This window comes from Mus caroli, unplaced genomic scaffold (assembly GCF_978045245.1).
Source record: "Mus caroli unplaced genomic scaffold, Mus_caroli_1 scaffold_13, whole genome shotgun sequence".
Taxonomy (NCBI): Eukaryota; Metazoa; Chordata; class Mammalia; order Rodentia; family Muridae; genus Mus; species Mus caroli.
The window spans coordinates 64390207-64412144 of record NW_028227268.1 but is presented as its reverse complement, the minus strand read 5'-3'; the positions used below and the strand labels follow the sequence as shown (position 1 = coordinate 64412144).

Here is a 21938-nt window from a genome sequence, read left to right as displayed (position 1 = left end):
CCTCCCACCTTAGTATCCAAGACTGCCCCGAGACTCAAGACTCCCAACACACACATATATACTGGTGACAGATGGATAAATGTGCCAGCCACCAAACAAACTGACCTTCAGTAGAGTCATGGAGTATTCAGGTGGCAGACATTAACACGTCACCTGAACAGATAGACTCACCCCAGTCCTGCCTCCTCATGGGACCAAGTCACAACACATCTTCTATGAAATCAACTTACTCCTACATAATCGCCTCAGCCTCCCTGTGTCAACAAGTGCAGTTTTCATGGGCTGGACTGGAAATTGTTCCTTTCAGAAGCTGGAGAGGTGACTCAGTGGTCAAAGAGGACTTGCTGCTCCTGCAGAGGGACTGGGTTCTGTTCCTGACACCCATGGCAGGTGGCTCACAAGCATCTGTAACTCTAGCTCCAGGGGATCCTGTGCCTTCTCTGGCCTCCTCGGGCAGGAGGGCACCTATTATACTGTTCTCATCCATGCTGGGCTGCCCACCTGCCATTACCACACACGTCATCCCTCGCATCTGTCCTTCCAGTGGTATGGTCATTTATTTCTGAAAGTAGAAAATCTCAAGAAAGAAAGACTGAGGAAAAAATAAGTATTTTTTCCAAGGGTGTTTTTTGTTTTTGTTTTTGTGATTACAACAGAAGTTCATGGTACCATTCAGTAATGGTGGGGGAAGAGGGCAGGCGTGCCCCACATTGGCTGATGTGGCATGAGGGACTCCTAAGAGGCAGGCTTATTTCTGATTTTGTCCTATTAGCAGGGCGACTACCTCCAGCCAACTTCATGTGTAATATGTACAGATAGACTCAAGAGCTAACCCTAAGTCTGCATGCTTCAGGAAATACCGGGAACTTTTGTTAATCTTACATTTGAGTTTTTTCCTGTGTGGGTTGTGTGAGTGAGTGTGTGTGTGTGTGTGTGTGTGTGTGTGTTGCCACTCCAACATGGAAGCCAGATGACAACTTCTGCCAGTTAGATTTCTTTCAACCATGTGAGTCCGGAGAGTCAAATTCAGGTCATGTTTAGCGGCAAGCATCTTTGCCATCTTATGGGCAATGAATAAATAAATAAATAAATAAATAAATAAATAAATAAATAAATAAATATTACTGGGGAGGGCGACTTTGTTGGTCTTGATGGTATAGTCCATTCCAGCTATTTGGGATGCTGAGCCAGCAATAGGGTGTTCCAAGTCAGACTGGGTGTCAGAGTGAGTTCAAAGACAACCTGGACTACAGGTGAATTCAAGGGCAGCCGAGGCAAGATTGATAGGTCTCCCGTCCCAAAATAAGAGACTGGGGGTGTTCCTCAGTGGTAGAACTTGCTTGGCTTGTGCAAAGCGCTGGGTTCCACCCATTCTACAAAATGCTGCAAGCTTCAATAGCCTCTAAATGTGAGTTAGGGTGGCGTAAAAGCTGCATTACATTAGACTCAAAATAAAGATAGGGAAGGAAAGAATAGGAAAAAAAAACGGAAGAGGAGCTGCTGGGTTTCTGAAGAGGTGACAGTCATTGGACTTGTTGCTGTCACCAGGAGTGGCTCTTTTTGGCTGCTGGATCCGGGCCAGCCCAGGCGATAACATCCTCAGGGCCTGTTCCCCTGCATTTGGGTTTCCTTCCTTCTATGCAGACCGCTAGGGTAATAGGAGCTGCTGCCACAAGCTAAGGCCATGGCCACGGCACCCGGGGAGCGACTGCAGGAGGAGGCGCGGTGCTCCGTGTGCCTGGACTTCCTGCAGGAGCCCATCAGCGTGGACTGCGGCCACAGCTTCTGTCTGCGGTGCATCTCGGAGTTCTGCGAGAAGTCGGACAGCGCTCAGGGCGTCTATGCCTGTCCCCAGTGCAGGGGTCCCTTCAGGCCCGCCAGCTTCAGACCCAACCGGCAGCTGGCCAGCCTGGTGGACAGCGTGAGGCAGCTGGGGCTGGGCACGGGACACACGGGGTCGCGTCAGTGTGCGAGGCACGGTGAGGACCTGAGCCGCTTCTGTGAAGAGGACCAGACGATGCTGTGCTGGGTCTGCGATACCAGCCCTGAGCACCGGAGTCACCGCATGGAGACGCTGCAGGAGGCTGCCAGTCGCTACCAGGTGAGCCTCAGCTCAGGTTCCCGTGTGGAAATTGGGAAAACACTGAGGCTGATGATCTTGGAATGTGAAGGGACATGTTCCAGACAGAGCCAAACGGTGCTACTGCATAAGTAGTAACTATTAACTCCTAAGCTCCTTCCTTCTCTGGTCTTCCCCTCTCCACACCCCACCCCCTGCCCCCGTTCCCCGTTCTTACTGGCTCACGTTCCCCGAAGATGGGGTGGCTTTCGCCCCTGGTAACCCCGGGGTTGGGCATATGCTAAATCCTGCCTCCTACCATAATGGGCCTCTGGTGTAGCACGAGCAGAAACTCCTTTTGCTGAACACAGACCCGTTTTCTAAGGAGGGGTTTCCTACTGCTTCTTGCCTCTGTGTGTGTTATCTGGGCACTGGCAGAAGGCTGCTTTGCTCATTCATCTTCCTCCGAAGTTGCTGGACACGTTTTAAGAACATTTATGTTTCCATCTTCCGGAACAACCAGCACAAGGGACACCAGCGTGGTTTTCCTTCCTTGACAAGCTTGACCACGGAGTTGCACGGAGCTCTAACTTTCTTAAGATGTTTGCTGGGTTGATTTTCTCTAAAATTAAAAATTAGGGTGTTTTCCTCAACTCGTTGAAAATTTCTCTTGATTTTACCACTTGCTTTCCTCAACTTGGTAAAAATTTGGGCACCAGGGCAGGAAGACGGGAGTGGCTGGGTGGGTGGGTGAGTATGGGGAGCACCCTCATAAAGGCAGGGGGAGGGGGATAGGATAGGGGCAAATAAAGAAAATATCCAATAAAAATGATGAATATTTTCTAACCTAAAAAAAAATTTGGGCACCAGTCACTTCCTAATCAGGTTTTAAAATTATGATCCCACCTGCTTAAGTCCTGAAAATGTCACACAGACCTTGGCTATTGCAACATTTCTGATACTGTTTTCTATAAATATTCTGTAGGGCTTTTGTTTTCCTCAATTAAATGCCAAATAAACATCGTCTAGACCTCTGGGCCAATCAGTTGCAGCTGCCTAGGGCCCTGTGCTAACTGTGCTCAGCTCTTATCCTAACCACACAGACCCAGTGGAATCTGCCCTGTCACTGTTGTACCTAGCCCTGCTGTGCTGTTTGTCACCTCTTTGGTGTGGCTCATGGTTTCTTTGGGCTAGTGGGGCTTTAACTCCATCTGCTGAGCCAAATGTTTCAACAGCAAAGCAAATCCCACCCAGTCTGGTCAAGCACTCCCCTGAGTTCAGGGTATTTTATGTGCACGCGCTACACAGCCCTATAGTGCCTGCCTTTCAAGTATGAACCATGTGTGTGCAGGGTTTATGGAGTGGCTTTTATGGTAGGGTTCATACATTTTTCTTTCCAAAGCCTATTGGTGCATGTGTTCTCTGCCATCAAGTGTTCACACGTGCCTCCCGCGGGATCCTGGTGCTGAAAGGAGACAGCTCCTGCTGCATCCTCTCCACTCCCTGGGTAGGGCACTGGCTGCCAGGCTGACAATCTGTGAGACTGATCCCCAAATCCACGTGATGGAAGGATAACTGGCTCCAGCAAATCGTATCTATCCTCCATATTTGTCTCTCGCACTCTTGTAGGTACACACACATATACACACACACACACACACACACACACACTAAATAAATGTTTTAAAGCCCTTATACTAAGTGGTAAATAAGAAATTTCATCACCCTTCAGTCTATCAATAGCAGACAGCATTTCCTCTGCTGCAACATAGTTTTTATATATTCACTGTAAACATTTTTTTTCAAAATTGATATTATATTTTATGAAATACAACTATTTGTCATTATAATTGTATTTCTGACTACTAAATATACTACAACCCCTTATTTATACTCTATTGTTACTTTTTCTTTTTCCCCCTTCCCTTCTCCCTCTTGCTCCAGCCAGTCTTACTCCAGCCACCGCTTGCCCATCCCCACAGCACACCTCACCTTGCTCTGGGCTCCCACTCACCCTGGCCCATAGGTATTTTATTTGTTTCTCATTCCAGATGGTTATGAGTCATCATGTGGCTGCTGGGAATTGAACTCATGACCTCTGGAAGAGCAATCAGTGCTCTTAACCACTGAGCCATCTCACCAGTCCATACTTTGTCTTTTTACCTCACATGTTAACATTTTGATTAATTATTGGAAAGAGTGGCCTAATGACGAATCTTTAGGCACATCTTGGTGTCAGGCACCAGATGAGGAAGGTATCTGCTGACTTTCGTGAGTCCAGAGGTCAGTTGGTGAGTCCCTGGCTGATCTTTGTACATCTAAGCAAACTCTAAGGCCTGAGAGAACACAGTGGTCTTGTCTTCCCAAACAGAGGATGCTCCGAGCGGCTTTGGAACTTGTGAAGAAGGAAATGGAGGAGGCTCTGACCCAGGAGGCCAACGTGGGAAAAAAGACCATCATCTGGAAGGTGAGACAGAACTGTGGCTTCCGGGAGCTTGCACGCCAGTGATGTGAGGTCAACTCTCTCCCACTTGTGTTCCAACTCATTATTTCCTCCAGAAAAGCATCATAGTGCCTTCCTGGGCCAACCCACCCCTTTTTAAATCCTCTTCATACGACCAGACTTAAGGAAGTAGTCTTGCTATCTGACTCACTGGTGAAACCCCATCACCTCAGCCCACAATTCACAAGCAGGGCTGTAAGATGAAGACTCAGTGCTACACAGCATGTATAACAATGCAGAGAACAGCAACCATCTTGTCCACAGAAGGACAACCAGCTGTCTGCAGTCATCCACCCACACATTCCTCTTCAGCCCAGTTTCTCTCTTCTGCATCCCATTTGCATATCGGCAGCCTCTTAACCTGACTTATCTCAAGATGAGTCTTAACTCGGAGCACGCTGCCGCCACCTACTGGGCAGAGCCAGGAATGGTACCGACCACTGTGGCAGGAGGGTGTCCCACCCTTTGACCTTGAGACATAACACTGTCATCTACAAATGTGTTGGGTGGCACTCACAGCAGCCCTAGCACACTAGCAGTTGGCCCATGGGCTGTGGGCTGGACACACCCAAGACAGTGTTCAAGATTCTACCTACCCCTGAGACAGAGAGCCACCTGATCAGACTCTCAATGGTGTGAGACTGTGCAACTTAGAAACCATGGGCATATTATAAATGCAACGTGGTGTATGATATCCAAGATATATTCCAAGATATATTCTTATTTTCCTCCTACAAATAACCTATATTTCTCTGACTCTTCCCTTGTTTTTATTGAAAGTCCTTTATATACTGATCGTTCCCCCACCCCATAGGAACTGGGTTTGTTTTTGTTGTTGTTGTTGTTTTGTTTTTCCTCTACATTTTTCTTCTAGGATAAGTCTTACTCCATTCCAACCTCAGTGTCCAATATGAGTGAAGTTAAACATTGGTTCTCAAATTAGTGATCTCCAGGCTTATACTCCAAGTCACTTGCTCCCAGTCTTGGCCTACTTGCTCCCGGTCTTGGCCTACCCGTGGACCCAGGCAATCAGGCAAAGATCGGGAGCAAGACCTGAGCCCTCACATCTCGATCCTCTAATGGCTAGCTAGCATCTATGTGACACCAAGATTCCTGTTTGAAGACAAGTGCTCCTACACAGTTTACAGTCAGTAGCGTGACCACAGGAGACACAGGCAACAACAGAGGTTTGACAAATACCATTGTTATCGTCCTGTCTTAGCACTTGTAACTTTCACAAGCAGAAGGAAGAATCGAAGATGGATTCTTCCTCACCATCACCCCTCAGGCCCCCTCGACCCACTGTAACCCTACAACTACACCCCTAGTCTGGCTGCTCAACATATTCATGTAGCCTCCCACAGTGTGGACTGACTGTTACATATATGTAAAAGGAGCCTCACCTTTTGGAAATAAGAACACGAAATTCTAGAAGGTGGCCATGATCGTATGAATGGAGTGATTTAGAAGATGGTGACAGGAGGAGGGATGGAAAATCAGAGGAAGGTATTGTCTTAAGGGACCATAACTACAGCTGGTTCTAAGGGGGAAATGGTATCCTGTTCTTCAGTGAAACCAAGAACTTATAAACATTAGAACCAGGGCGTAGATGCTCTGGGGACAATTTGCCTCTTACACTCAGTTTACAACTGGTTTCCTAATTACTCAAGCCTGTAGCAAAATCTATTCCTTGGATTGCTTCAGGAGTTGTAGATCTAAGATCTTTAGGTGAAAACCAGGACAACAATGTGAAGCTAAGGGCAAGCCAGTGCCCAGGAGACACTTAGCTCTTCCTGCAGAAAACGCTAACTACCATTACCATGTGGTAAAGAATGGCCAGGGCTGGGGAGGCAGCTCAGAGGGTAAAGTGCTCATCCTGCAACCATGAGGACTTGAATTCGGATTTCCAGCATTCACATCAGAAGCTTGCTGTGGTAGTGCATTCTGAAACCTCGGTGCTGGGGTTGGAGGTGCAAAGACAGGCAGATTCCTAGGGCTTGCTGGCTAGCTTAAACAGTGAGTACCAGGTTTGAGGAGAAATCCTGTCATTAGGTAAAGAGTTATAGACGAAGACACCTAAAGTAAATCTCTGGCTGTCTTCTACATATGCACTCATAGGTGAACACACACACACACACACACACACACACACTACACTATACTACACTACACAGGAACATTAAAAAAAATCTATTCTCAATCTCAAGCGTTCCCGTTACTAATCCCTGTTTCTTTAATCTCTCTGTGGTTGTTTCTAGTAGACAGTCACTAGTCCTCGTAGAATAAATAGTAACTAGAATTGTGTAGTGACCTTATGCCGGACATTGTCCACAGACAGACAGATGGTCACTGACCTCCCCTTGCTACACTTCTCTCCTATTTTGATTTTGAGACTACCTCTTGTATCTAGAACTGCTTCAAATCTATGTCAAATTGGGATCCTGGGTCCAGCATCCTTTTTCAAACTACTGACTCCCCTCATACAAATGGTCTCTGACTTCTGCGTGCTGTTAGAATACAGCCACCAGTTAGTTCATGGGTAGGCAGAGAGGACTCTGGGCATGTCTCCCCAGCTCCACTACTCCACACATGTGAGCAGGAAGCTCACCTCACTGCACCTCACACCATCTCCATGACCCTGCCTGCTGTGTCCCCACAGGAGAAAGTGGAGATGCAGAGACAACGTTTCAGGCTGGAGTTTGAGAAACACAGAGGGTTTCTGGCCCAGGAGGAGCAGCTGCAGCTGAGGCGGCTGGAAGAGGAGGAGAGAGCAACCCTGCAGAGACTGCGTGACAGTAGGAATAGGCTGGCCCAGCAGAACAAGGCCCTGAAGGAACTGGCTGAGGAGCTGGAGGAGAGGAGCCAGCGGCCAGCCCCAGGGCTGCTGGAGGTGAGGAAGCTGGCGGGTAAGGGGGGAGGGAGAGGTGAAGCTAAGGGACAAGGGTGGGATCTTGTCACTCAGATGCCAACACCTAGGCACACCCACTCTTAGTAAGAGACAAAGTTTGGAGATGTGACGAAAGAATGGACCATCTAGAGACTGCCATATCCAGGAATCCACCCCATAATCAGCTTCCAAATGATGACACCATTGCATACACTAGCAAGATTTTGCTGAAAGGACCCAGATATAGCTGTCTCTTGTGAGACTATGCCGGGGCCTAGCAAACACAGAAGTGGATGCTCACAGTCAGCTATTAGATGGATCACAGGGCTCCCAATGGAGGAGCTAGAGAAAGTATCCAAGGAGCTAAAGGGATCTGCAACCCTATAGGTGCAACAACATTATGAACTAACCAGTACCCTGGAGCTCTTGACTATAGCTGCATATGTATCAAAAGATGGCCTAGTCGGCCATCACTGGAAAGAGAGGCCCATTGGACACACAAACTTTATATGCCCCAGTACAGGGGAACGCCAGGGCCAAAAATGGGAATGGGTGGGTAGGGAAGTGGGGGGGAGGGTATGGGGGACTTTTGGGAGAGCATTGGAAATGTAATTGAGGAAAATAAGTAATAATAATAATAATAAAAGAGTGTAGAAACAGCTGCAGAAGGCATGCGATCAGAGGGGACCCTAGAGAGCCACATAGCTCACACTAACACAAAAACTCAAATGACACACATTAAACAAATGAATGTTTACAAGAAGTTTTCTGTTGACTATCTTTAGATTACAGGTGACCTGTACACATATGCATATCTTTTAAACGAGAAAACGCTGCCTGATATTAATGCTGGCTTCTTTTATTGGTGTAGACCAAATGATCAGCTTTGGTATGATGGTTCAAAGACACTTAGTGTTCTCTTACAAAGGCATTAAGGGTAATGTGTGTGTGTGTGTGTGTGTGTGTGTGTGTGTGTGTGCGTGTGTGTTTACCTCAAATCCTTCAAATATCCGATGCCCCTTTCCAGTTCTCTCCTCATAGGCAGAAACTTTAACTCTATCAAAACAGCCAATTGGCAGAATTATCAATTCAGGAAGTGGATGCGGTGATGGATTTAGAGGGAATGGACAAAAACTCCTTGCAGTTTGATTCTGTTTTGACTGTGACTGATTGATTGTGTAAAGTCTTATTTATTTACTGTAAATAGCATTTACACTAAAGTTCATTGTCCCCTGAAGTTTAATCTTAGATGTTAGCAACTTTCAGATATTTCTAATGACGTCATAATTGTGTGTCCGGCTTGAGATCAGACTCATCCCAGTATGTCTTTCATTTCTAGGGAGCGAGAGGACTCTTGACACGGTAAGTTTCATTTCTAAATCAGTGTGGAGTGGCTGCTACAGGGGAGGGAGGTCCTTGGAGACCGTACTAACACCTGTGGGCTCTACATATTTCCAGAAGTGAGGCTATCACAAGGCTGGAACCAGAGGCTGTCCCTATGGACCTGAAGACTGTGTGCCGCATCCCTGGGATGAGGGAGATGCTGAGGAAGTTCCAAGGTAGGCAGCCAGGCACACTGTGGGGTCCACTATACAAAAAGAATGGGAGACAAGAATAGGTCATAGGAAATTAGAACTGGAGAAAGAAAAACTCTCAATTCCTCTCCATGTTGCCCATAAGTCTCACAATGTGTTTAAGAGATAAACTAAGACCAGGGTGTGCACATGCGCAGATTCAGCTGTAAGATTAGCCTCTTCCTCTTTGGCTTGGCGGCTTCAGTCCTGTTCCTACTCTCAGCAGGGCTGCCTTTGTAGACAGAGCCTAGATGCCTGGACCAGGCTTTGAGTGCAGCTGACTGTCAGGCAGTGGTTACAGACAGAGCCCCAGATCCTAGAGGCAGAAGTCAGCAGAGACTTACCTGAGAGCATGCTGTCACAGTAGACTGTGGGACCCAGAGCTTGACCTCTGCCTTGGTGTATCATCTAGGAAAAGGGCAAATAAAACAAAAACTACCTTTTTCTCTTCCCCTGTTCTCTCAATAACTCCAGTGCCTTTAACCAAAATGGGTTAAAATCTTTCCCACAAACAGCTGAGCGATGCCCCAGTGGGTTCTCCAGCTGGGAATCTAACTCAGCTCACTTTCTGATAAGATCAGCCCAGAGATGAATTTTTTTTTTTTTTGGTAAGCATGCAAAATAATGAATTTCTTTAAAATTTTTTTTCTTTATTTTTATTTTATGCATGAGTGTGTTTGCCTTCTAGGGCCAGAAGAGGGCATCGACTCTTCTGAAACTGGAGTTACAGGTGGTTATTAGCCTCTATGTGGGTGTTGGGAGCCAAACCCCAGAGCCACGTTCCCATGGCCAGAAATGGGTTCTTTATGACATTTTTATGTACATGTGACATCGTACTTTGCTCATTCTTAGCCCCATCACTCGCTGTGACCCCCTTACCTCCTATTGGTCTTTGTCCCTCATTCAAATACCCCCCTTTTGCTTTTATACCTTTATCTGCATGAAGGATAGATATTCCCCACCACCAGCCTCAGAGCTCCAGGTCTTCAGCTCATAGTCTTATTGATCCTGAGTTGATTTGTGTGAAAGGTAAAGATGTAGCTGCATTCTCCTGCAAGTGGATACTCAGTTTCCCCAGCACCATTTGCTGAAGACACTCTGTTCCCCAGTGCAGGACTCTGGTCTTTTCGCTGAGACTCATTTGGATGTAGCTGTGTGAGTTTATGGCAGGGCCCTCTCTTGTATTCCACTGTTCCACGTGTCTGGTTTTGTATTAACACCACACCAACTGTGTCACTATGGCTCTGTGGTATAATTAGAGATGCCTTCAGCCTTGCTCTTTCTCTTCAGGATTGCTTTAAGTTCTCTGTCCTGTATGCTTTCATGTGAATGTTAGGGTTGCTTTTCCTATTTCTAAGGTTTCCACTGCAATTTTGATTGGGATCACTTTAATCTGTAGGCTGTTTTAAGTAACCTTATCATTTTTCATAATGATTCTGCCAGTCTCTGGACATGGAGGGCAACTTCAGTTTCTCCCTCTGTGCTTCAAAGTTTTCTTTGTAGAAGCCCATTCCTTGGATAGGTTCTGTCTTAGTCAGGGTTTCTATTCCTGCACAAACATCATGACCAAGAAGCAAGTTGGGGAGGAAAGGGTTTATTCAGCTTACACTTCCATACTGCTGTTCATCACCAAAGGAAGTCAGGACTGGAACTCAAGCAGGTCAGAAAGCAGGAGTTGATGCAGAAGCCATGGAAAGATGTTCTTTACTGGCTGGCTTCTCCTGGCTTGCTCAGCCTGCTCTCTTATAGAACCCAAGACTACCAGCCCAGAGACGGTCCCACCCACAAGGGGCCTTTCCTCCTTGATCACTAATTGAGGAAAACCTTACAGTTGGATGTCATGGAGGCATTTCCTCAACTGAAGTACCTTTCTCTGTGATAACTCCAGCTGTGTCAAGTTGACACAAAACTAGCCAGTACAGGTTCATTTCCAGAATTTTAGGGAGGACTTTTACTGTTATTTTTGACTTAGTTTGGCTTTTTAGGAGCTATCATAAATAGCATTTCTCTTCCTCATCCAGACCAATTTGTAGACAGAAAAGATAACTGGTGTTTGTATGTGAGTTGTGTATCTCACGGCTTTGCTGAAAGCATTGATAAGATCTAAAGTTTCCCAGTGAAGTCCTTTAAAATATATGATTATACCATATGTACGTAGGAATCATCTTTTTCCCTCAAATTTGTCTTCTAGCTTTTTTAACTTGCTCTGGCTAAGACTTCAAGTACTACACAATGAATATACACTGTGTATAATCTTGTCTCATCCTTAACTTAAAAAATGCAATGCTTATCTTATAACCTTTATTATATTGCAGTATATCTCTTCTGTTCCTAGTTCCTTCATGGCCTTTTTTAAAAAGAAGGTAATTTTTAGCATCCCTAAAGGTCTTTCCTGTATCCATTGAGATGATGATGTGATTTCTGTCCTTAGGTTTGTTTATGTGCTGGTGTCTTAGTTAGGGTCACTGTTGCTGTGATGAAACATCATGACCAAAAGTAAGCGGGTGTGGGGCAGTTATTCAGCTTGTGCTTCTATATCACAGTCACCAACCAAGGACATCAGGACAGGAGCTGAAGCAGGGCAGGAACATGGAGGCAGGAGCTGATGCTGGAGGCAGGAGCTGATGCAGAGACCTAGGAGGAATGCTGGTTGCTGGCTTGCTCCTCATGCCTTGATCAGCCTGATTTCTTACAGAACCCAGGACCACCAGCTCAGGGGCAGTCCCATCCACAGGGGACTGGGCTCTCCCCCATCAATCACTAATTAAAAAAATGCCTGGGCTGGAAAGATGACTCAGTCACTAAAGACTAGGCTCACAACCAGAAATATAAGAAAATGCCTTACAGTCAGATCTTATGGAGGCATTTCTCAATCAAAATTCCCTCTTTCCAGACAATTCCAGTTGGGACCAGTTGACCTAAGACTAGCCAGCACAGCTGGGTTGCATATGTTGATTTGTGTTGATTGCACCACCTTTTCATAGCTAGAATGAAACCAAATTAATGATGGAATATTCTTAATGTGTTCTTGAATTTGGTTTGGAAGTGTTTTACTAAAATTTTCTGCATTCGTTTTCATCATGGAAGTTTGTATTTTTCTGTTGCACCTTGCTCTCAGTTTGGCATCAGGGTGATCTTGGCTCCACAGAATGAGTTTGGTAGCATCCTGTCCCTTTGGTTTTATAGAAATGTTTGAGGAGTATTGGTGTTAACTCATCTTTAAATAGCTGGTAAGAAACAGCACAGTTGACTGGCCCTGGCCTCTACTTCTGATTGACCAGCTGTCAATAGAGTTTCTTAGAACTCCTCTCCTCAGGATCAATTAATACAATTAATTTGCTAGACCAGCTTACAGGACACAGGAAAACACTACCTGTCCATTTATTGTGAAGGTGTGACAGAGGATGCAGGATGCAGAGGGATAGGCAGACAGAAGAGGTGTGTAGGAAGCAAAGAGAAGAGGTTCAGCTTCTGCCCCACCCCCACTCTTATACATCCCCCAACCCTGTCTACTCCTTCCCGGAACCTCTGTGGGATTAACTGTATGGAGGCTGCACACGTTCTGATGTTTTCCTTTTTATTTATGGTTTTTGTTCACACACAAAGCAACGGGTTTAACTGTGGCATTTGGAGGCCATGGAAGTCCCATTGTGTACAGCAGAGTTCTGAGAGCCCCAAATCAAGGCGTTTGCCAGGCTCAGCTTTTGTGGATGAGAGAAATGAGAAACCAAGGGGGATCTTAGTGGTGTTTAAGATTTCAAAGGCTGTAGTGGTGGCGTACGCTGGTAGGATTTGCTGAAGGAGGCAGAGGCAGGAGGCTCATGAGTTCGAGGCCAGCCTGGGCTACACATTTAGCAGGGTGTGATGGCGCACGCCTTTAATCCTGGCACTCCGGAGGCAGAGGCAGGCGGATTTCTGAGTTCGAGGCCAGCCTGGTCTACAGAGTGAGTTCCAGGACAGTCAGGGCTACACAAAGAAATCCTGTCTCGAAAAACCAAAAAAAAAAAAAAAAAAAAAAAAAAGTTTTCAAAGGCTGGAACAGAAGCTCAGGGATACACCACAAGCCATAGGGTATACCCTCAGCACAGCAGTAGAAGGAAGGAAGGGAGGAAAGAAAGAAGGGAGGGAGGAGAGGTAAGGCTTTACTATGCATTTTTGGTTATTATCGTGCTCTGCAAAATTCTTTCCACAGTCGACGTGAAGCTGGATCCGGCCACTGCTCACCCAAGCTTGCTCTTAACTGCGGACCTACGCAGTGTACAGGATGCGGAGGTCTGGAGGGATGTTCCCAGCAACCCTGAGCGCTTTGACACCTGGCCTTGCATCCTGGGCCTGCAGGGCTTCTCCTCCGGGAGGCATTACTGGGAAGTCATCGTGGGGGAAAGAGCAGAGTGGGGACTAGGGGTCTGCCGAGACTCAGTGCTGAGAAAAGGGGAGACCACACCGTCCCCAGAGAACGGCGTCTGGGCCATGTGGCTGCTGAGGGGGAACGAATACATGGTCCTGTCCTCTCCCTCGGTGCCTGTGCTCCAAGATGAGCGACCTCGCCGCATCGGGATCTTTTTGGACTACGAAGCTGGTGAAATCTCCTTCTACAACGTCACAAACGGGTCTTACATCTACACATTCAACCATCTCTTCTCCGGCGTTCTCAGGCCCTACTTCTTCGTCTGCGACACAACTCCTCTTATCTTGCCTCCCATGACAGAAGCAGCTCCTGGAAACTGGACGCCCAGGGGTATCTTTGATCTTGCTGCTGCTGCCAGAAGTGAGGAATACTAAACCCATCCAGAAGTGCTGCGCTTCAGGGAAGTCCTGGATGGATCGGGAGGCATGGCTGTGCCCTGCTTCCCTAAACCACACCAACGCCTGCTCTGCAGGCCTGCACAGTAGGGATTCTCCCAGTGGGACTTATGAGTGGATCCCGGCTGGTTCACATTCTGAGGAACTCAGTGGAGTAGATGACTCAGGAAAGGCAGCAGGCTCATCAAACACTACTGCCCGAGGCTTCATTTTTCCTTGGTGCATCTTCACAGTGAAAAGCTAGAATTAAATGTTATTCTTGCACCCTCAACCCTCCATACAGGGAGATTTGGGATTATTAATTCTACTTGTTTCTGACACAGGCTCCCTTTGTAGCCAAGGTTATCCCAATAACCCCCAATAACTCAGTGTCCTGGGTGCAGGTGTGTGCCACAAAGCTTAGCTTAGAAATAAGGTTGTTTCAAAATAACCTTTTTCTAGTGAATTCCATTTCATTCTCTCTCTCTCTCTCTCTCTCTCTCTCTCTCTCTCTCTCTCTCTCTCTCTCTCTCTCATTGCTTTGTGTTATCTCTTCCTACTTAGTCTCATAGTCCTTCTAGTTTAATATAATCAGAATCATTCTGAATGTATGTTTGTATTTCCTAGCACTGTGTTCAGTGACTTCCTATCCTCTTATCTGTTGTTGCTTTTTAAAAGATTTTATTCTTTTTATGTGTATAATTGGGCGTGTGTGTGTGTGTGTGTGTGTGTGTGTGTGCATGCGTGTATATGCTAGGTCAATGCAAGTGCCAGAAGAAGCCAGAAGAGAGCGTCAGCTCCTCTGGAGCTGGAATTACAGGTGTCTGTGAACTGCCCAACACAAGGGCTGGGAATGGAATAGAAAGCAGTTTTAATCACTGAGCCATCTCTGCAGCCCTAATCCCCTTTATTCTGGACCAGTTCTCAATGATTTTCGAAATCTGTTACTCTAAATCCAATATCACTGATTCTTAGATCTCCTGTCTTTGGAGTTGTTTCTTATTTTAAACAAGATTTATGTGTATAAGTGTGCATGTTTGTGCACCATGTGTGTGCAGTGTCCGAGGAGGTCAGATGAGGGTATCAGCTCCCCTTGAGCTGGAGTTATGAACAGTGAGTGGCAAGCCACCCTGTGGGTGCTGGGAATCACACCCTGGTCCTCTTAGGAGCAGTTAGTGCTCCTCACGACTGAGCAATCTCTCCAGCCCTGGGTGAATTTTTTAAAGGAAGCCTGTGCTCTGACATTAGTGGTGGTGCATGCCAGTCATCCTAGCATGAGGGAGACAGAGGCAGGACTTTGAGGCTGGTGTGGGCTCCATAGCAAAATCCTACCTCAAAAAGAAAAACAAACAAACAAGCAAACAAAGAAGTCAGAAATTGTAGCTTAGTTGTAAAAGCCTTTGGTTATCTTATTCAATATCCTGAATTTAATCTTCAACACCTAAAATTTTGTATTATTTTAAACTTTTTTTTCAGGATTTAGTGGCTAAGTAACTGGCTTGAGAGCAGACTTTCCACTTACACTCTGTTCACACACAGTGATGAATCTCCTCGGCACAGGAACAACACGTGCTTGCTTTCTGCCTCTGCACAGGATACTGGTTGTTAAGGCCTCAATCAAATCACGCAGGCTCAGCTTCTGGATGTGGCTCCTACGCAGGAATCCTTGTAGTGTAATGGAGACATTTGAGGTTATTAATGATGAGTGGCCAGACTTAGCTCTTACTTAAGTACTATGTAAAGATGGTGTTGAAATGATAATATTTGATTTATTTTTACAGCAAAGTGTTCTGTGTGTTTTTTTTTAATGAAACTCTTAAAGGTCACTGAAGGCCACCTCCTGTCACCTCTCTGTATCTGTGTCTGCTAAATAAGTGTTACACAAACATTAAAACACAAAGTTCTGAAATGCCAACTCTATAGGAATTATTAGCAATTTTGGTTATCTATATCTTGATATTTTACCAAAATTTTCATTTTCTTCTCCAGCTCTGCCTTATAGTTCACGAGTTTTTCTTCTTTTGCATGGATATTTTTTATGGCTGACATTGTGACTTCTAACATGATATTGGCATAGCTTTCTTTCTAGATATTTTTAATTGGTTATATAAATACACTTCTCTGCTCTGTCTCTAATTTACATATAGGAAATGACAGGTCTTTACATGACTCCATGGGTAGTCCACAGACCACACAAGCCATCTTTGTTCATGATCTTGGTGGAGCAAACATCTTGAATCCATCCTAGAGCTTCCTCCCCAGTGGACCAATGACTGGCCTGAGGTGACATTTCTTATGGAATCTCCAACCACTCACAGGGACAGGGAAGCCTTTTTCTGGGAGGGAAACCACAGAAACTCTCAAGTCTCACGACCACCCTTCCTGTCATGGAGACCCTCATGCCCATCTCAAGGGCATCCCTGAGTCTTGCCATCTTACCATGTCTCCTATCAAGATGTCAGTCACCAACCCAATATGAGTTATTAAAGACATCATTCTCTGTATTCTAGGAGTTCAAATCTCACATCACTTGTTCAAATCCTTCTCCTTGCTTTTCCAACCCACAATATGTTCTCACCCTTCCTCTGGAATTCTAGCTCATTGCTTGCAAAGCCCTCTAGACCTATCTCCACCTTCCCTACCCTTTCCCTACAGTACCTTTTTATATGCAACTGTTGACTTGAACTCCATAGGCATTTAAAATCCAGCCTAAAACTTAGCGCCAGACCCTGCCACAGTAAGTCTCCCTCTAATTAAAAACAGGGAAAAAGAGTCTCTGTACCTAGTGCGTGCCATTGTCTTCCTTTCTGTTGCTCAGCCCAAGCAACTCCTTTGCTGTGTTCCTGATTGCCCTGTCCACCTCTAGTCCCTCAGCAGTGACAGCATGGCTCAACTTTCAAAGGGCTACAGAGTCCAGCCATCTTGACCACTAGCTACTGCAGTAGCAGCCTTCACTTTCAACCCTCCCCACCCTGCTCCCAATTCTTCTGCATCATTGCACTCATTTCTCTACAGCTGGCCCTGCTCCACCCACATTCATCTTCAACACATCCACTCAGGTGTCAGACAGTGGAGCTGCTCTTCTGACCCTCACTAGGCTGAGTCCAGTGTAACCTTCACCCTTCATGCACTGGGCCCTCAAAAACCTGAGTCTGATCCCTCTTCCAATTCTGTCTCCCTTCCTCACTCCCCATTTCCATTCTGCTCCAGCTACCTTGCCTGCATGGTAGAGCTGTATTAAAGCAAGTTCTTTCCACCACAGGGCTGCTCCCCAGCTGTGCTTTCTGCTTACAATTTCTTTTCCCAGTGCTTCTTCATCTGTTTCCTTCTCTCTGATAAACCCACTAAAGGCTCTCATCGGACATACCTTCTCTCCACACCCCAGAGCACACCTTCCCAGTCTCTGTCTCCAGGCTTATGGAGGCTTACTTATCCTACATAGTATACATCAATATGTACCAGCTCCCAGAACACTGTACTGAACTCTTATTTAATTACTAACTTATTTGTCTGTTCATGGTGCAGTGTTAGCATCATGAAGAGGAACAGGATAGGCCTAAGCACATTCCAGCATCTCAAACACTGGCTGGCTTAGGTTACGGCTGAATGCTTATTTGTTGAATGAGTAAATGATTAAGTACCTGGAAAGAGAATTAAATGATGTAACTAGAAATGTCATGCAAAATGAAATATAGAGATGCTATTTGTAACTATGCAGCCACCATTCAATAAAGGTTAATGCTAAGTGCTAAACGTGTGCAGTCTATTTTACACCCAGGAAAATTTTAACTAAAAAGTCAGCTTTGGAAGCATACAGGATTCCAGCAATGGAATCTCAATGCATTCTCAGACATGATTTCACTAAGCATGCTGGAGTTTGGAGTCTTTGCAATATCACAAGGACATCATTAATTCGTGCATTCCCTTGGAATATGTAGGCCACATGTAGGATATTTTACTGACTTGGAATGTGGGGAGCCACCTAGGAACTTGGATAAATGATACCTGGAGCAGGGAGATGTCTCTGTGCTTAATTGCTTGTCTTGAAAGTGTGAGGGCCAGAATTTGGGTCCCTAGAATTAATGCAAATTTTAAGTGGGTGTGGAGCCCTCCTGTAACTCCTGACAGGATCCTCAGAGTAAGCTGGCTAGCAAGACTGTCCACATCAGTTAGCTCTGGGTTTGATTTAGAGACCGTCTCGGTAAAGTGGAAGAGTAATTGAGGATGATTTCCTACATCATGCTCCACATATGTGGGTCACCCTCATGTGAACTCAAACCTCACACAGACACACAGGAAAATGGAAGAAGTGGATTCCATCCTGGTGTATGGGCCTCTCTTCTGAGTCGCACAGCAGGATCACTCCCCCATGGGACATCTGGTGTCTGCTCCTCTCCCATCATCTCTATCCTACTATGCATTCCTCTTACTATAGACTGGACATTTTCTAGTCTGCAGTATTATATTTTCCACTTTCTCAAGTTTCTCTTACTTCTGAGAGACTTTTGGCTTCTGACTCCACCTTAGAGAAACTGACCTAAACTTGAACTTGAGTTAACTAACAAACTGGCACCTAGAACCAGTTTCCAGGTTACCAACCTCCTCCAACAAGACCTGTGTCTAACACCAGTTTCCAAGTTATTCCCCAACAAAACTGTACCTCTGGGTTACAAGCCTGCCCCTGACACTTCACTTCCTAACAACCACCAATCAGGAGGAAAACAGAAGTTAAGTTTATGGGTTGGCTCCCAGCACCAGCCAATTATGTTAACGGTCATAATGACCCTCCCAATCAGATGTGTACCCCCTTCTTGGATCTATAAGTGCTTTCATGAAACTGGGCTGGGGTTCTACCTTCCTATACTGCTGTGCCAGGGATGGTGGGGAGCCCAAGCTCAAGCTTGAATAAAGAGACCCTAATCTGATGCCGGAATTGGCTCCTTAGTGGTCTTGTGGGGTTCCTGGCACAACACTTCCTTCACACCGCTTGAACTCTCTTCTCTATAAAGAATAATTTTAAATCCAACCCTTATGTAGGCTACTTTGGCTACTTTGTGGGTTCTTTTTTTTCTTTCATCCTTTTCCACCACTCTTTCTTCTTTTCATCTCTTTGCACATGACTACTACTTGACAAACTGCAATAGACTACAACCAATCACTAACTGGCCAACCAGCCCCTTCTATTGGGGCCCGAGTATTTATATACCCTCTGAAAATTTCCCAGAATTCCAAATGTTGCACAGTTTTAGAAACTCTCTGCAGCTGGCAAAACCACGTCCCTGCTAGATCATGAGGCAAATCATAGTCACCTGCTGTGAGACAACCCCCACATCCCCACACCTGATTAAAACAAAACAATGTCCTCAGAATATTTCTGTGTTTTTCAGAGAAAACAAAATTCTCACTACACCCCCAACATTAGATTCCTTTGTCCTAAGCTATAACTCTCAAGTTGTGTCTATAAATATCAATGTCTGTATTTCCAGCAAACTAGATGAGTTCTTTACAGAACTAATTTCATAAATATTTTCCTCTCCTCCAGCCCCACTCTCCTGAATCAAGTCACCAGTTTAATACATGAATTACCTAAATAGACCAGTTTTCTCAGCACATAGGAAAGGCTCAGAATCAAGAACTCTAGGGGAAGATGGCATGTGACACTGGCCCTACCCACTAGTCTCACTTGAAGTGACAGTTCCTACTCGTAGCATCCCACAGGGCAGAGAAACTTGAGGCAGTAGAATTTGATAAACTTGCCCTCTATTGCACACCAGCCCCTCTGTTTGTGACTGGGTCTCTGTCACTCTATTCTACTGCATATGAAGGAGGAAAGGGTGTAGACAACCTCAATGTGTGCAAATACTCACCTGGGGACTCACCCAATACACACAGTTGCTAGCAGATATTCTCTGTAGCTGTAACTACATTTAGTCTAAAGGGCCTATGCTGCCATTTTGATGTCTTCCTTAGCCATTGGCTCTATTCCATCTTTGGTCTCCAGCATCGCCTTGCTGATTTGAAGGGCTTGGCTTCTATACGTTTTTCTATTTGTTTTTTCTCTTCGCAGTAATATTAAAACAAGGACACAGGTCTATGGAGTCATTCAGTGGCCAACACATGCCTGGCTATATGAGGTCCTAGAGTTTATTCACAATACCACAGAGAAACAATAAGTATATATGTATTTGCCAAGAAATTGTGGAGCTCAAGATAATGTTCAGTTTCTGAAGCTAAAATCTAAATCCATGTATGCCAACCTTTTTCCAAATTCAATAGTAAAAATAGAAAAATGAAAGATCACCTGCTAAATCATTAACTGAATCTTTCTGTTAAGCCATTTACTTATAACATCCTTCTAAAGTCTAGAAAACCAGGCTCTTTCTTGACATAAAATTTTTAGTAAAGATTTACAAAAACAAACAAACAAACAAACAAACAAACAAACAAACTGGTTTTCAATGGATCTTAAGTTTTAAAAGGTATGTGACCCTGTTCTGGGTTGAACTGGTCTAGTTGACCTTCAAATGATTTTTTTAAAGTCACATAGTAATTCTTGAGAATAAGAGAAAAAAAAGCAAAACAGTCCCCTATGTAGTCCCATCTTTTGAACAGATTTAGTGCCCACATTTTGCTTGCATGCCATATTAAATTATTTTTCTATCAAGGGACAAATTCTCATGGCCCTCATTTCCTGATTGGCTCTGCGGGGACTGGAACACTGAGGTGGCACAGGACAACAACAGTATGAATGTGCTAATGACCCTGGTGGGTTCAGAAGATTGCCCAGAACGTGGGGATACCAAGGGGATGCTGGCCTTGCCTCCCTTGTGGATGCTGATGAACTCAGACCCCCATGGAACTCTCTCCAGGCTCCTCTAGAGAGCACCAACTTTGCAGCTGCAGCTTTCCCCTCTGCAAACATCGGGACCTCCAGACAGAGGGTTATGCCAAGGCAGGAGGAGGCATCTTGATTTTCTCCACAGTGACTCCAACTGCAGCACCTATGTGCATCTAATGGGGAAGGCACTGCATGTCCTGACCTCTGCAGGGACACACCTTCTGTACTGAGGTGTATCGTGCACAGCCACACCCAGGTACAATGGCGAGTAGGTCCTGAACATGGGAGCTGATCTCAGAGATCTGCACTTCTCAGCTGGTTTGTTCAACAAAGACAAGCTGTGGGCTTAGCTCAGCAGTAGAGTGCTCACCTACCTTGTCCCAGCACCTGGAGAGTGGGGGGGGGGGGGGTAACTCCAGGATACTGAGGCAGGACAGCAGCAGCACAGGACACACATTGTGTTGCACGGTTTTTACAGGATTAGGTATAAAAGTGCTGAATGGACACAGAAAACACAACTTTCCTGTGTCTTAATATTGATACTAGAGTTTGTGAGGAAAAGAAAAACTGATTTTTGTCAGATTAAAAAAAGAAAGAAAGAAAGAAAGAAAGAAAGAAAGAAAGAAAGAAAGAAAGAAAGAAAGAAAGAAAATGAGACCTGAGGAATGAGTTTTATTTGGGTGTCCCAACCCCACAACAAAAATAAAATGTATATTGGCTCCTTGTTGGAAGACCCAGGTTCCCTGCTCTGAATGGGTAATTCAATACATGCACACTGTTATAGTCAAACTTGGGGTGGGGAGTAAGACCTTCAGTCTTTTAAATGATAAAATAATTTTGTTTAAAAAATTTTTAATGTTCAGGTAAACTGAAATATTTCCTTCTGAATACTGCCAGCCCCCTAGGATCTGTCAGAATATAGCAGCTTTGACTCCAATCCAGTTACAGTCATTTCTGAGATGAAGCAGTACCCATGAAGACAGGAGTTCCCCACCGTCTGACCCATCGGCACCCACAGGTGACATCAGTGTGACACACTGTCTGCTCATGCTTCCAAACACACAAGCTGTAGAGATGCTTCACAGGGAAAGGACCCCTCTGTGCAGGTGAACTGCTTTGCGGTTTGCAACACAGTCTGTGAATGACTGTCTTCACCTCCTCTTGGTCTTTCTACCTGTCACCTCAACCCATGTAGGGAGAACTCGGCTCCAATTTAGTGTCTGGTCCTATCCATGTTTTCCTCTGGAGCAAGAAAGAGAAGAATATTTCTCCGAGAAAACCCATCCGCTGTGAGG

At 45.4% G+C, this 21938-nt stretch overlaps 1 protein-coding gene across 1 annotated transcript; it reads left to right on the top strand.

The window, feature by feature from the left end:
- Positions 1-1684: 1684 nt before the first annotated feature.
- On the top strand, positions 1685-13805 carry Trim58 (tripartite motif containing 58). The gene is made up of 6 exons (XM_021177415.2): positions 1685-2101; positions 4431-4526; positions 7222-7452; positions 8789-8811; positions 8908-9008; positions 13216-13805. The coding sequence occupies exons 1-6, from the start codon at positions 1685-1687 to the stop codon at positions 13803-13805; spliced, it is 1458 nt and encodes a 485-aa protein (XP_021033074.1).
- Positions 13806-21938: the final 8133 nt, after the last annotated feature.